Here is a 17,330-nt window from a genome sequence, read left to right as displayed (position 1 = left end):
ACACACGCACACATTCTGTAAATAAAGGAAGGTGATTGTTGCCATCTACTGTTATATACAAGTGTATACAGTAATATACAAAGCACTCAGTAATGTAATATACATGTATGTATGTGTATCCATATAACACACAATACTCACTCTACAAAGAAGCAAAGCAGACACAGACACACTAAGCAGCAACCATTTCAAGCATAAAACAATTCTTGCACGGACATGTACATTTATCATTCACTTTCATTATCCAGGTCACTGACTCTTACAGACACGGGAGAGGCTAATAAAACCATATATTACACTGCCAAATATTGTTAGAGGAATTCAGTCTATTTCACTGATATTTGAGCAATAATGGCTTCTTTGCCTGCACAATCATTTTTACAACACAATTGCCACTCCACTGTCATGCAAGAGCATCATACAGAACCCCCAACCCCAATTGTTTTCCTTTTTCAAACAGGGAGAGGGGTTACATACAGTCCCAGGTACTTACATTGCTGTGGGTGCATGGATGCATTTATGGTCCACCTCAAGAACAGACCTCACATATCAGTTTTCCAGTCACTTTGTCAACCATGTCTCATACAGGCAGTGATGCACATTAAATTTGGGTTGTGGATATTGCTGTAATCCAGCAATATGAATATGCACACCAAGCATTAATGCAAGGTAAAGATGAGTTGTGCATTAAAATGAACATAACAGTACAAGGGTGAACTGATCAACAAGACGACCACAAAAATTGTCAAAAAACAATCCTCATCATCCAGTAAAAGTTTATACTGTTACAGTTACGTGCCACTTTAGGGTAAAACGGGTGCTGAATGATGTATACCAATCAATAAATACTTTTCTTGGTTAGATTTTACAGAAAAGGAGAAGATAAACATGATTACTTCTACAGTAGAAAAGATTGAAATAAATCACGTTTCCTAAAGCCTTACACTGCAGGGGTGTGGGATCAAAGAAGAATATACAAGTCCACATGAGCATTCAGTACTGGAATAAGCTTGTAAGAGTATCATCCATATGTAGTTAACATTATTAAACCCATGTTATCCATGTGACTATATATATCTAAATGATACACAACAGATTCAAATTCCTCTATATTTCACATTTTGTTTCATTTATCATTTTTTTTCAACACTGTAGAAAACTAGTAACTTCCATATAGCTCTCTCTACATTTGCAAGAAACACACACCAATAAAATCATCAAAACAAAAAAGTGTCAAAATCTGGATGTAATGTCGAAGAATGTGAATGAAAATAAAGTCTCAACAGACTGCTAATAATCAAGGAAGCAAGCCTGTAGTCTCTGATGAAAACTGCGATGGAAAACGTGATGAATCAACTTAGTCTGGGTTTGCAACCACTCTTTTTGGCAATTGTGAGATGAAAGTCATCACTTCTATGCACACATTTACACTTGTCACAAAATACTTAAATGTCCTCACTTGCAGACTTTGTAACTACCAGTTGTATGCCAAGTTTCACACTTCATTATGACAGGTGTTCACATGAGTTTGAATGGATCTCTGTTGATCAAGCACAGCCTGGATCTTAAAAACTACAATGACACTGCACACTGTAATGATTACAACTGAATGTCAGGAAACCATCAAGAAAGCAGAACCATCAAGTTGCAGCTGAGCAACTCTACCCCATCGACTTTGGCAATATATATGAATATATCACACGTCTATGCAACTGCCATTTCTAGTGAGGTTGAATACGTATTGACGTGAAACATTGCTGAAATCTATTTTTCTCATGGGGACCAATTAGGTCACATGAAACATAGATGTGTAGGAGTATATGGAAGCATGGGCTAAAAGCATAGATATGAACTGCTTACTCCACATTGACAAACAAGATTGTTGATACAAATTACTCACAAGTTCCATCATGCATGTCATATAATGAAGGTTAAAGATTGGAAGGTAGTCTACACACAAAGACCTTCATATCAATTTGTTTATATTGATTTACAAAGACAGTCCTTAGTCCAGGAACTCTGAATCATTTCAAAATTTAGTTTGTGGAAAGTTTGAAAGCCACTGCAATGCGGAAAGAGGAAGACTGTTACAAAAAGATACTGAACAGATGATAAAAGAGAAATCAAGGTAATTTCACAAATTACTTTTGTCAAGAGAAATGTTATAATACTGAAAAGAGAATTCTTCAGTAGCACTGTTTCATTGTCTTGTTAGGTTTTTTTTTATAAGTTTTACTCCGTTTCCTCACATGGTTTGCTTTTGGCCTCCATTGCAGCTTTGCGCCGAATCCTTTACACGATTAAATGACCGAGTAGGGTCTTTGTGCTGTAGACTAGCTACCATTGAGCCTTTCTATGGTATGATGCTGATATTGGGTGTGGCCATGCTGACATTGCTGGATATTGCCTCGGGGTGTGTCTAGTAGGCGTGGTCAGCCACAAACAGGGATTGCTGGGCAGCCCCCGCCTCACTTTCTCCGGTGTATTTGCCCACTGCGGCGAGTCCGTTGGCCTGTGAAAGCAAGAAATGAGGTGTGGTGTGCTCACTGAAAATCGTTTTTTAACCCGTTGATTTTGCTACAACACATATTTCCCAAAGACACTTGCCTGAGCATACTCGGGACTCGTCCTCAACAGGGCAAGGTCGATCTACAGCGATTATTTTACCTGTATAAAAGTTACCACTCTGAAGTCATTGTGTATTACACCAAATCTGTATACTCAAAAGATGACAGGAAAAGCACTCATACAGTGCACTCCAGTTATAACGAACATCCGCTCTCTCTTTTTTATTGTTTATTTGTTCGGTTATAACAAAATTTCGATATAACAAAAGAAAACTGCCAGCCCCGAGGACTAACAGGAGTCCACTGTATTAATATACAATTCACATACTCTATATTCTAGAGAGCAGAAAGCTTCGTAATGTGATGAATGCCCTACACAAAATAGATGACACAAGGAATTGGTTTGGTAACATAATATCTCAAAACCAAATTACAATGCTTGGAACAGTTTACAATTACTGAAAAAAATGGACAAACAAAAGATAAAAAGGGAAAGAAAACTCACCCTTGCCCGGACAAGGAGGGCGTTCTGGCCTGCCTTAACGTTCTCTGGCTTGCCTCCCCACGCCTTGAGGACACTGGCCTGCAGGGCACGGCCATAGGAGAAGGTGAGAGACCATGGCTTCTTCCCTTGGTACTTGTTGATAGCATTGAGGTTGATGGAGGCATCCTCTTCGGACTGTCCACCAGACAGGAAGGTGATGCCTGGAGGTCAGGGAGATGGAAGGAGTCAGGTCTTTGACCTTTGAAGGACTGGGCAGTACAGTAGTCTCCACTTAATCAGGTAGTGTCTAGCAGAGCATTTTTTACCTGATTAGGTGGAGTACCCGATTAACTGGAAAGCATTGTTTAAAATTTATTCACAACGCAGATACCACATACTTACACACACCTCTCTGCATCAGACACACAGCACGGTATGTGTGTTGGTAGTGTGTACGGTGCTGGTGCCACGGCATGCATAAATGCGCCTACATGTACTTGTAAGAGTGATAAGGTGAATTGGTCCTACATTGCACATAGTGTAACATGTCAACCTATGCTCACTATTGACTTCGGCACCTCCCAGTTTTTGGAATTTATTTTCACACAGAATTTTACAGGCTTTCTGCTGGAAACTATGGAAATAAAATCGGGTTAATCTGGAAAATTCTGACCCATTCATCTGGAATGTGTACCCAATTATCCGATAAATATAACGCGCATGGGGAACTGTGTTTCAGCTTTTAAGTCAATTATTCTAAAGCAGAGTTCCCGATTATTAATCGCAAGCGAAGAGTACTGTACTAACACATCATTATCACGGCTGCCAACATAGTCATATCAAAATCAGGAAGATTCCAATGAACAATCGGGGAGATTCTTGTGTGCATCTCAATCAGCACAAAATGATTCCATGATCAGGGTGATTTCAATTCTCTCTTGCCAGGATATGGAAGAGATAACTAACTTTTGAAGGAACCTCCTGCAGAATCAAGGAGAACTGGCAGTTCTGCAATATCAGACAGGTTCCAAAGAGCAATTAAAGAGACACTCGAGTGTAGCATTCTTACCATACAAGATATTATCGCATTGACTAAAAAATCAGGGCAGTTTCTGTATTTTTGAGTGCCAAATATTTTTTACAAACTGGGACTTGACAGACCATTCAGTATGTGGTTAAATTCATGACTACAAACCAAAGTGATGAAATGAGACATAAGTTATCATTGCCTTCTGAAAAAAAAAAGAGAAAGTGAAGCGAGTTCCCACCTTCAAGACAATATTATACATTACATTTGCATCATATTAGCATGCTGCTAGAAGTAAACATATGAAATCTTGTCCAGACTGCTGACAAATGCATACTACCATGAAGAGTACACAGAGGATTATCTGACTTTCACCCGTCTTTCACATTCAGAGTTATAACCACATACAGCCTGTGGACTCTGTCACCAAACATTGATGTCATCACAGCGTATCAAGGCAAACATGTTGACAGTCAATATCAACTGCACCACTACTTAATAACCATCCCCCCCCCCCCATGAACACAATAGTAGGCACGTCATTACTGTATCATGAGTCACTCCCTGGAACTTGGTATGTTGAACAAGTTTAAAGATACTGTACAAGCTGTTATTTTCGCGAGGGTTTAATTGTCACAAATTTCACAAATCACAGTTGGATTGCAAATTTAACAACACGCGAAATGTCTCCATGCGCTAGAGTAATAGAGCATTTACGTTAACTTTAGCGTCAATTCGCGAAAGTAACATCTTGCCAAAATGCCTATGACCTCCTCATTGACGAAAATAACAGAGTATACAGTAATCTGGTCAGGGTCCATTTTCATGAAGAGGTTTATGATGACTGAACATACAACTGTTCAATAATGACAGTTACCATCATAGCACAAACCAATCCGCTGCAGGTCTTCCAGCAGTTACTGTGATACTAAGTGCAGGTACTGTGACCTGACAATAGCGATAAATGCCTAGGTCACCAAAATTTATAGGTGGCTAGATTCTTACATGATATTCCTCCATACCGAATTGGAATAAAATCTGAAACAAACTGTGGCCAATATCATGCACACATATATATGACACGGTGGTACACGGTTTTGACTGTAAGCCCATAATACAATGTAAAAAGAAAATAATTCAAAAATGAACACTCATCTCACTAGCCACTTACGATCACTACCCGCATCAATAAGCAGAACATTTTGAACTGTCTGTACAGCTAGTGCATTTCAATATAAGTCTGCTGGCAACAACTGTATATACACTCCCCAATGCCCACCTAGCACCCCAACACCCACCAAGCACTATCTCTACCAACTTCTTCAAAAAGCTTGGCTGACATAGACTGATTATCAATTGAATTCTGGGGCACCTGCTGCTTGCAGTGGGGGTATGGGACATGGTGGTTGTGATCAGACCTACCCACTGCTGTACCCACGTACCTGGGACTGCGGCTGGCACTGTCCTGTTCAGGGCGGTGACCGTTGCCTCGGCAATCTGCTCCGGTGTGTACTTCTTGGGGCAGGACTGTCCAGCTGTCACCATGTTTGGCTTCAGAAGGGTGCCCTCAAGGTAGACGTGGTGGTCATTGAGGGCCTTGTAGGTAGCCGCCAGGACCTAGGGTGGGTCAGGAGTGTACAAATTCAATGTTTGGAAATAGATTTGTTGGCCACATACAGCCAAACACCAAATCTTTACATCATTGATTACAGTTGATCCGATGCTTGAAACAAGGCAAAAATTGGCTACACATACCTAACATTTCTTGCGGCTAGAACTGAATTTCTGAAAAAAAAAAAATATATATATATATATATCATGAGAACGTGAAGAGGTTTGACATCTAGTGTCCTGAGTTTTACAAATGATCCACGGCCATCAAGGCTTCACCGCAGTAGAAAAGTGAGGGCACACTCACCATCTCAGTCACGTACATGGCCCTCTCCAAGTCATGGGTTCCGTCAGGGAGTACCTCAGGCTCTACGATGGGCACCAGACCATTCTGGAGGTAAAATTAAACAACAAACAAACAACACACAGTGAAGATATCTGAGTTTGCTGCATCTGTTAGGATTATTTGTCTGTCAAAACAAAATGATTCGCTCTGTCCGGTACACATAACCACCAACATACATTACATGTATACTCTTGTCTACCATGATTGGAGGTAACCTACGCACAGTTCCGATGCTCAAAATTTGTATATTAAAGTTGGGTCTTTTGACATTAAGCCATCAAATTTCTCTCTACCTCTTTGTATTCAACTTAATTTGATAGTATCCCTAATATTCCTACCTACAAGTGCTCTGTTTTCCCCACATAAAATAAGTTAAGAGGACTGTGGATCCACCGTGAATGATTCATATACTTCACCGAAGATGACTGAAGTTACACGTAAAGATGATCTGGGGCCTCCACACATTCAAGAGTGAAAGGAGCAACAATTGATTTTAAGACCGACATCATCAATGCCACTTTTCCTGCTAAGATTTGACACCCTGCTAGCTCAGACATCCAAGGAAGGAACTTCAAGCCATCATGAGGACAGTGAAGTCCTTATGGTAGAAACTGCGAATGATTGGAATAAAAGTCATCATGGCTGGCACGTCTAGAGAGACACTTGGTTGATGCTCTGTTTATAAGTATACCATTAGGTCCCCTCCCCCCAGAGGAGCCTTAAAGCTGACAGTTTTGTGGTTGCTTGCTGGTAAATGTTCACTGTTTTGGTAGCGTTCACATGATACAAATCAATTCAAACCACTTCAAATAGGATGACTTCTACTACACACAAGTTCTTGAAAGTTCTATTACCCTGGTCTTATTTTACCAACAGAGTTTAATCAATGTCAGCCTCGCTTATTCTGAAGGCAATATCACTGCTATTTCCCCTGCTTTACATGGTACCCAATTGTGCATTTGTTTGGGTTTGACAGTCACTCAATTTCAAATGTACTCTGCCATTAACAACTGTCCTCATTCACACCTAGCACTATATGTGCACATTGTGTATGACATACCTTTTCCATGGATTGCTCTATGTACGCAAACTTACGACTTAAATATTTCACACAAAAATTTTCTGAGAATTCTCCACCGGTCTCCATGCCCCATTTGATAATGAAATTGCTTGAGAGAAAACTAGGAACAAAATGAAAGTTTCAGAGAAGAGACAGACAGACAGAAAGACAGACAGACAGACAGACGAAAAGAAAGGAAGGAGTACTGTTAGAAATAAAACAAGAAAATATGATACAGGGAGAAAAGGAGTAGAAAATGGGTAAGCTAGAGAGAGTGAGAGACGAATGATGGGCAGAGTAGGAGGAGAGAGTAACAAATGAAAACAAGGAAAAGTAGAAATTACGCGGTGCGTAATATATGTCCCCGCCGGAAGTAGCATTTTGTAACAAAATGTGCAATATAGGTAAAAAATCAAGGTCAAAGGTCAAAGAAGTCAAAGGTCAAAATTCTGTGTAGAAGTTTTGAAGCCCTCACCTAGTGCCATCACATAAAGCAAATGGAATCGAAATTGGGTTAGAAATGGCGAAGGAGTAGCATTTTGTAGCCAATGTACAATATAGGTCAAAAATCAAGGTCAAAGGTCAAAGAAGTCAAAGGTCAAAATTCTGTGTAAGAGTTTTGAAGCCCTCACCTAGTGCCATCACATAAAGCAAACGGAATCGAAATCGGGTTAGAAATGGCGAAGGAGTAGCATTTTGTAGCAAAATGTACAATATAGGTCAAAGGTCAAGGTCAAAGGTCACAACTGAAATTCTGTGTAGCAGTTTTAAAGCTCCCATGTAGTGCTATCATATAAAGCAAACAGAATCAAAATTGGCTCATAAATGACAGAGAAGTAGCAAATTGAACATTTTGATCACACACGGACGCACACACGGACGGACGGACGGACGCACGGACGGACGCATGGACACACACACGTACGGAGCCCGTTTCATAGTCCCCTGCTCGAACTCGTTCGGCGGGGACAATGAAGAGGTATCCGAGAGAAGAGAGTGAAGTACCTGCTGGCAGCAGACAGCATAGCGAGCCAAGACGTTGGCATTCTCCAAGACGGCCAGTGGAGACGGGGTGCTCTCGGTGATCTTCAGCACACACCTCCACTTGGCAAAGCGGGCACCGCCCTCGTAGTACTTGGCGCACCGGCTGTTGAGGTCATCCAGACCCTGGGTGGTGACCTCGTTGATGTTGGTGGCTCCAGGGAGAGGGACCACGCCCTTATCCACCTGTCATAAGAGGTTATAACAATGGCAAATATTTTGAGAACATACTGCATGGTTTCTGATTGATTTCTGATGAAATGTTTGCTCATTTATTAAACACTTGTAGGATGGAAAGCTTTGTAGATTACATAACTGAAGCGATAAAACAATATATATATTTTTTCAAACTTGTCTCAATTTACTTTGTCACAACAGAAAAGCATAAGTATATCCACATAGGAAAAAAAAACACTCACAAGAATACGACTCTGTTCCAAATGATACAAAATACTTATTCATTCACCCATTCGGTGAGTTTTGAATCACAGAAATATGGTTCCACATGCTGTATTCTTTGATTGAAAGCAGAAATAAACAGTGAAATGTCAAGAGAGCCTTTGTTTTTCAATAAAATATAATGTAACCTCATCAAATCAATGGCACCTCTAACTTTTAAGCATATTTGTATGTGTGAGGGTGTGAGTGTGTGTGTACATACCGTGTATTTGTGTGTTTTTAATGTGGGAGGGCAGGGAGATGGTTAAATATGTAACCTCATTCATCAAGCACACTTTCTAAAGTAAAGTTAACCTGTATTGACTTATATACCACATGGGTGTAGTTTCAGCACAAATTGCTCCGACAGAAAACAAAACAAAACTGCAGCACGCACTTGAACATCAGAATTTCTCATTTACATTAACTCTGATCACAGTGAAAGATTTATAGATCAACTCCCCTTTACAAAATATTTCTCAGTCATCATAAATACACTTTAATATCAGACCTCAAATAAGATGAAGCAATCACTGTCAGTGCTCAAGGTCGATGATACGGTTTACTGTCACTTGCTCACAGCTAACCATGGAGAAGTCAATCAGAGGCTGTGGTGCTTACAAATACCTGGTGACGGACTGGATAGGAAATTGCCATTTCCTCTCCACCACAGGTGTCCCATCGCAAAGTTTTACCAGTGATGTGAACAACAGGCAGAAGTCACTTCACAGTGGATTCACATCAAAATATATTGGACAGCTATTAGCGAATGCCCTGTTCGCGCTCTGACGGATTTTGTGTCAGTAGAGAGCACTGGATTAGCATGGCTTAAAAGGTCTTCTCACAATCCTGGCATCAGGTTCTGAGAGGACACAGTTATATGCTATGATGTTTGTTTGTTTGTTTGTTTGTTTACTTGTTTTTTGTTTTTTTTTTTTTTTTTTTTTTTTTGGACAGGGTTATTTCATAATCAGTTGAGGGAAAACTTCAGGCAAGACAGGTGAGTTAGAGCAATGTAGGAGAGCTGCATGCACCTATGGGATACCTTTAGTCAGCAAAAATTAAATTTGGGTAGTGAGGGTTGGGAACAGGCAACAAGGAAAGAATGTGGGTTGTGAGGGAGAGCTACACACACTAAGGAAGAGCTTCTTTCAACAGAAAATAAGGGAGTATCTGAGGCAGTGAAGGTTTAAGATATGATTTCCAATGAGGAAGAACTTAACACAGAGAGGGCTGGCTACAGCAAAGAAAGGGAGAGCAACAGAAGGCGAGTAAGGGAGAGCTCTATGAGGCAGGGCCTGAGGTAGTGAGGAAGGGCTGCTGGCAGTGTGACACAAGCTTAGAGACGGTGCTGGGGAGGAGGGTTAATTGAGCTATGAAGGAGGGCTTCAGTCGCACCTTGATTCCTGGGATGATGCCACTGTCCCGGATGAGTTTGATGAAGGGCGTCCCATCGTCCGCCTTCTGCCAGAAAGTCTCATCAAAGAGGATGACCCCGCTGATGTAGTTGCCGACCTCCTTGTCGGCGGTGAAGAGGAGCTGGCGGTAGTGACGGCGGTTATCCTCTGTGTTCTCCAGCCCGATGTTAGCCAGACGCTTGCCCATGGTGCCTAAAACAGGTATCAAAAAAAAAAAAAATACAAAACACAACATCATTACCTCATCTTTCACATCTTATAATATTGCAGGGAAATCTGCCAACTGTGAAATGATGAATGCATTTCGGTCCGTGTCCCATCTTTGCTTTCACAGAGCAAGACAATGGGACATGATGGATTTTTTTACTGAAAACAATTTGTTATGCTCCCTGAAGGTTGGAGAGGGACCAATGGATGTGAATGCCATCAATCTGCCTTCATTTATCTGTCAGTCATGTCATATTATACCTACATTGTACTTACACAACCTTCTTACACCAAACAGCTTTCCAACTGTCATTCCAATCATGACCAAATGCGAGTTAAACATGTGCTCACAGCATCTCCGTAATTATATTGCTGTTCAAGGTCACATGCAAGGGTCAGATGTTATTTATGGTCATGTGTAATAGTTGCACCTAATGTTGTTAAACAAACTTGCAGTTATGGTTCTTTTTTTATTCAGCTTCACAAATCATTCCTGATAACTTTTTTTTTAACACTTCTATAAAAAGTTTCCATATTTTGTGTTCTATTCATCAACTTCACATTAAAGTAAATTCATACATTTCAACTTGTCCAGAGTAAATGATGACACAACCCAGCAGTCACAATGTTTCTATGTGTTTAGAAAATGCACAAGATATGGGATGAATATCTTTGTTGTATCTTTCTCACCAGTGCTCTCATCAGCGGCCAGGATGCCGTGGCCCGCCCTGACGATGGCATCGGCAGTCGCCTTCAGCTCCTTGCGCCTCTCCTCGCTGAGGGTGCCACACATTCCGACTGGCATGGTGATGAGATTCAGTGGGGGTCACGTGTAGACGGAGAAGAAAAGCTGTAGCACAGAGTCAGACGGGACAGGAAAAGTGAGCAAAAAACGTTAGGAGATTCTTTGACAAATACACATCATACTTTCACAAATGCTATATGTTATTACCAACTGGTATCATTTACAGATGACTTCCGACTGGACACTGTAACTATGTCATCATTATCTTTACTTCAAAATGTCAAAATATAATAAATAAATTTGACATTCACAAGAGTTGATAGTGTCTGGAGAGGTGGAATTGCAAAGGTTACCAAAGAGGATATGAATATTAATATCTGCCTCTTCAATCTTCTGGATATCTTTAAAGAGACAGCTATCATCAACTCAATTGACAATCTAAACAACACAGACATAACTACTATATTAAACTTCCAATCAGGTTTATCATGTAACATCCTACCTTACATAAGTCTCTGGGGTGTACAAAAAAGTACAATAATATGTATTATAGTGACAATTGTCTACTCTTTATTAGTTCTTAAATCACTTATTTCAATATGAGAATATTGTTTGTAAATTGTAACTAGCATTTAAGATACGATTCCAGGTCTGAATCTTACACTACAAGAGAACTTGACAGCTCAATGCTATGCTCACACTGTACAACCTGTGTTAACTGTAAAGTTCAATGATGTCCTCAATCTGGGGCACCTTGGCAAAGCAGATAGGAGGGGCGCCTGGGTGCATCAGGCTAGCATACCAAATGTGTCAAATCTACAAGTCAAGCAACAGCCTGTGCATAGGCTCTCTTCTAGACCCCTTTCTGTTTTATATTTCATTTCATTATGTGTGTTTATGTGGAAGAGCCTCCCCATCAACAAATTGCCCAGTCAAGGGTTATCTACACTTCAATCACAAACTGTATTTTCTCATCCATTCACACCTGGCAGCACTGAAAATACTCATGCATAAATGAGTAGGAAATCAACTGAGTAGGCTACTTTGCCTATTCGATACTGAAATCACTGACTTCCTATAATACCCACAAGGTTTCAGGGGTCTATGGGTAAAGACAGTATACTCTGGATGAAATCAATTGGAAGATACACTATCTAGTAGACAGGGATCCGCATGGCCTATAAGTGTGAGGTTTAAAACATGAACAGGAGGCTATGACCATCTCCAAATTCTGTCTACTACTGTACAATCCCTTCATTACTCCAGTGCTTTTTGGACAGCTCACAAATGGTACTGGATGACATTCATGTCTTATACATGTTGTATGTGATGAGATGATGACCTGAACAGCAGGGCAAAGCATGCCCGGCAGAAAGATCACAGTCGTTCCAACAGTAATGGACAGACCAGAGACAATGCACAAAATGACTGCCACTCACATATAGTTCTGTTCAAACCAGGGAGGTGAGACCTTCCTGTTCAAACACAAAAAATGCTGCTCCGGCCAAACTGACAGCAACAGTAGGATGCTAGTCTTTTTAATAAATTGCTCTCTTATGCAGTCCCCCCCCCCCCCCCCCCCAAAAAAAAAAAAAAAGTGTAATGTTACAAATACATACAACAAACTGCATATGAATCAAAAACTTCAGGATAAGTTTATCCTGATGAGTCAATACATTTGAAATTTCTCTTTTTTTGTTTTTGGTTAATATGTACATGTACCATATACAATGCCAATTCATAATTCTCTTTGTACAAACACAGAGATGGTAAAGTCCTTCTGGCCACAAATTGAATTTGTCAAAAACAATTGTATCATTCACCAGATGGAAATACAATAATTTTACCTTGTGACCCTGTAAATGGTGTAACAATATACAGTGTCGTTCAAGTTCATGATCTTGTATCTAAACAATTGTATGTACCTGAAAGAGTTTTCAATTCAAAAGTTTTATAGGAACTAATAGACTTGAAGCTGCTATCTATATTTTACAAGTGTTTGGCCAGGATATAAATGCCTCATAAACTGTCACTTTGACCAGTGTCTCCTTGAAAAGTACATCAATCAGCAGGAACCCATGACCATTCATTTCTTCAGAGTTTGCTAGTGTCACAGGCCAAAGTTCAAACGAGGTTATGTCAAGAGTATTAGATAATTCTTTCGTTTCGCTTTGTTTTATAAAGTATTTTGCTCAGGTGAGCTAAAATGACATTGAAGAGAGTTCATCATCATGAAATAATGACACAACACACATTACATGTATACTGTACTTGTACTTGATACAAAAGTTTGATACCCTAGTAAGCATATTTACAACAACTGTATGTACACACTGCTACAATACCATTTCCTTTCACAATAAATCTTTATACCTACAGGCAAGCAATGGGCAGACATAGTGAAGTACAGTAGTGTTCCTTATCAGTGGAAACTGGTAAATGCCCTGTCCCACAAACCAGTAATACAAGGGAAAGATAACTTGATTTTATGTTTTCACCTAATTCAGCAACAGAGGAATGATATAAGGTCTCAATTTATTTTGCACACGTAGTGTACATGTATTTTCCCCTACCATGGTATGCCCACGAATATGATGTCATTATACTGTACCAACAATTCCTCTTTCATTACTGAAATTGTATTGTATGAATTGCTACAAAAATACACCAATTTTCCAAGCTCATTCAGCCTGAAAAAAAGAAGAAGACAAAATCTGCTGTAGTGTGATTTTGTTTCCTTTGAATTCTAGCTTTGTGTGAACCACTCACGTCATAGGTGTAAACATTCTGGTCACGTTACCACATCCGTATCCCCAATGAGGAAAGATCTCAACTTCTTATCACATGACTCTCTACACTTATTGTTACATGACCTTAAGAAAAAGATAACATTCTATTAATACACAAAGAGTACACTAGAAAAAAATATATGGCACTGGAGAAGATATTAAACTTCACATCAGCACATTACTTGTCAAAATTCACGAAAATTTCTGATTGGCTTGACTCAAGCTCATCGATGCTGGTGTATAAAATATTGACTGGAAAAAGAATTACTATGAAGAATGAGGTGTTTGTAAGAGAGTACAGGTGAAGTGAATGCCTATATACTGTCATTCCATATGCCCTATTCTATATAATCCATGTGATGATCATGCTAGCCAAACAAAATGCTAATTGCAAGTACAGTGTATGTTGTACACAGAAAATATGAATTATTGTATCAAGTTACAAATGTACCCATTTTGAGTTCTACAGGCAGCTGTGTTTATTAAGTGAACTCTGTCAACTACAGTGTATTGGCTGTTCTTAATCAAAGTTGTTGACATTGGTGCTGCTCATGCAGTAAAAATTTATAGATGTGTGCTATTTGTTTACAGTGTTACCTCCACAAACTTCGTCCAAAGGCCAATGCCAGCTATAGAAATAGAGGCGCTAGACCTGGCAAAGCATGACCACTTTTGATGCCAAGTTCTCCGGCACAATATTCTGCAATAGATCAAGTAGATGGTGACTGATACCTGAGCTGTACTCTTCATTAGAATAGACTGCTTCCGAAATGTCCATAAAACTTTTAAGCAATAATCCACTCCATGGTCAGAAGGAGGGGGGGGGGGGGAGTTGAGGTGGGCAAAAATAAATTAAACACACAGGAAAGTTTGTAAGTCAAAATAAACAATACATGGTACAGTTTTCTTGTAACTCATTATTCAAGCTTACATCTTTCAGTCAGTAACACCTGCACACATGCTACTTCCAATATGCAATGTACATGAATCTTGTAATGGGATCATAATGCCAAGATTGTGTCATCATGCATCATTGATCACTCACTGAACAGAATGAACTACAGTACAGTGTAGATCCACAGCCAAACTACATGTACCCTGTTTCCACCAAATTTTACTCTGAATGATCAGGGCCCTGTTTTATGAAGAGTTAAAATTGATTATATAGTTGATTTCAACTGTAAGTCTATGGCAGTCTGTGTGATAAGGAAATTTAAAATCGATTTTATCTTTTGGTAAAACGGGGCCCAGGTCTCATACAGTGTACAGGGAAAGCATCTGTGGACACAGTCCATGTTCAAGCAAGGGCTGATGTCACGAGGACTAATCATGCAGAAGTATAGTAAGGGTACTAGGTCTCGCGCAGGGACTTAATGATCACGCATAGCATAACCACTGCGTATAACAAGCATTATAAAATGGGTTCAAGAATGTAGCCAATAGGAAGCGCTGAAATGAGTCACGTGTGCTTTGGTTATTCTAGTCCCATCGCACTGCGTGTTAAATCCTATTGCTGATCATCTGTGCACGCGGCGGCTCCTTTGAATTGCATGCATACAGTACGCGCTGTCAATCCTGTAAACAACTTCTAGTTTGGGCTGCCAGCCGGCCGGCCTTTCTTCCCTGCATAACATGATGTGTGGCGTACGTATACTCTTATACGTACACTTTGCACAGTACAGTAGACCAAGCGTTGTGGGACCGGACGCGTACATGGAGTCACTTTGAAGGGCAAATCCCACGACTTAGCAGGTTATTTTCTCACGCCGTTTTCAGAGTATGTTGTCTAGTAGGCCTATATGAGGAGTCTATATCAAGTCTTTAAGGTAAAGGGTGCATATTCTATGTAAAATAAGTAAGTTTTCATGCGGGAACTTCAGTGTCCGGAAACCCAACCCCCCATCATACTTATACTGTATGTGCGGGATTTCCGAGTGCGACGTGCGTAAATGTTTGGGACGGACATCGTCGGACGTCTTGACCCACAAAGGTACGTGAAAAATGCTGTTAGTTTTCAAATTTTCGACCCATTTTATAAAACAAATGATGCACAGGATTATTTCGTGACGTTAGTGGAGGCGTAGCTCACTCTCGGGTATTTACAATGTAGTGCAACATGCACTCGGCTTCGCCTCGTGCATGTTTCACAATTGTAAATACCCTCGAGTGCGCTACGCCTACACTAACGCACTCTATCCTGTGCATCATTTGTATAATATTACGCATAGGACTAAGCGCAAAATTTGCCAATATGCCCATGGAATAAACATACCTGACAACCGCTAAACATGAGAAGGAAGCAGGTAAGAAATTTTGATTTCAAACCAATTTTTCACTAAATTTCCAATTTTTTTGAACAAATTTATCACAAAATTTCCAATTTTTTACCTTATAATTTACCTACCTTAGCTTAAAATCTTTTTTAAGGATTATGTAGCCTAGACGTGTCGTCTCGCTTGTCTTGTTCGTATGATCATAGCCGATAGAATTTGTAATTTGTTCGATCGATCGTTTATAATATTCTACGAAAGCCGAAGCACGTTACAGCCGCAGAGAAGGGCAGACACTTTCACGCATGAAACTACATAGGGCAGCTGCGCGACCTTTACATACCCTGAGAAACTGAACGCATAAAATTAAGTCAGACATACAAACCGCGACAGCGCACTACTCCGTCATCGTATCATCAGGAGATTCTGGGAGGTGATTTTTCTGCATTTTCGTGATATTTATTGAGAAATTCAGGTACGATTGTGCGCAATATCTAGACCCCTCAACCACACCCCTTAGGATTTAAAGGACAATTTCACCTTCATACATGTACATGTGGATTGAGTGAATGCAACAATATTAGTAGAACACATCAGTGAAAATTTGGGGAAAATTGGACAATCCGTTCAAAAGTTATGAATTTTTTAAGTATCTGCACAGTCACTGCTGGATGAGAAGACTACTACAGTGTATGATGTCATACGCGTACAACTATATAAGGAAAATAAAAAGAGAATTTCACAAAACTTAACTTTTTGAATAAAGTGCTCATTTCTTCGACTTGTTACTGACGTATGTTATGGGTAATATTATTCCCCCTGGGCAATTCCACGGTAACGGAAGGACATTCAGACAGAATTTTCACAGTTTAAAAGAGTACTCTAAGAAAAGTTTGATGGATACAGCATTTCAAAGTATAGAGATGTATTACCAGAGCCAAAGACAATAATTTCCACCAAAATTTTTGTTATACCTGTTAAAGAGTAATGAAATATGCATATTAATGAGGTCGGTAACGGAAGGACATCAAAATGGACATGGGTTTTCAGGCAAATTAGTTTTTATCAAAACTCTGTGAAGTTTATGGAGCAATTTTAATTTATTGGTATACAGTTTAATTGCCATAGTTTTAGCTGTAATGGAATATATTTGACTTTCAAATATGTTTACTTTTTTTTTTAATTAGACCACATAATGTCCATGTGTGTTTGGTAACGGAAGGACGGTAACGGAAGGACATGCAGATTGTCCGTGTAAAGTGTATGGGGAAGATGGGTTATGGTTAGTTTTTATTAAACCTCTCTAAGGTTAATAATTTTTTCATAT

The 17,330-nt window shown here is 39.7% G+C and overlaps 1 protein-coding gene and 1 non-coding gene across 2 annotated transcripts in view; both read right to left on the bottom strand.

Moving 5' to 3' along the window:
• Nucleotides 1-306: 306 nt before the first annotated feature.
• The window catches only part of LOC140227539 (fructose-bisphosphate aldolase-like), a 36,200-nt gene continuing 19,176 nt past the window's right edge, over nucleotides 307-17,330 (bottom strand). The window contains exons 2-8 of the mRNA XM_072307943.1: nucleotides 10,890-11,049; nucleotides 9,973-10,184; nucleotides 8,101-8,322; nucleotides 5,997-6,080; nucleotides 5,521-5,695; nucleotides 3,073-3,272; nucleotides 307-2,512 (exon numbers count right to left, since the gene is read on the bottom strand). Of these exons, the coding sequence (XP_072164044.1) occupies nucleotides 2,420-2,512; nucleotides 3,073-3,272; nucleotides 5,521-5,695; nucleotides 5,997-6,080; nucleotides 8,101-8,322; nucleotides 9,973-10,184; nucleotides 10,890-11,004 (1,101 nt within the window). The 5' untranslated portion in view covers nucleotides 11,005-11,049 and the 3' untranslated portion in view covers nucleotides 307-2,419. The remainder of the gene's footprint in view (nucleotides 2,513-3,072; nucleotides 3,273-5,520; nucleotides 5,696-5,996; nucleotides 6,081-8,100; nucleotides 8,323-9,972; nucleotides 10,185-10,889; nucleotides 11,050-17,330) is intronic.
• Nucleotides 6,581-6,680, bottom strand: LOC140228185 (small nucleolar RNA SNORD14). Its single transcript, XR_011901183.1, has one exon. It is a non-coding gene; the product is annotated as a small nucleolar RNA SNORD14 (small nucleolar RNA).

This window comes from Diadema setosum, chromosome 4 (genome assembly GCF_964275005.1).
Source record: "Diadema setosum chromosome 4, eeDiaSeto1, whole genome shotgun sequence".
Taxonomy (NCBI): Eukaryota; Metazoa; Echinodermata; class Echinoidea; order Diadematoida; family Diadematidae; genus Diadema; species Diadema setosum.
This window is presented reverse-complemented; position numbering and strand designations above follow the sequence as displayed.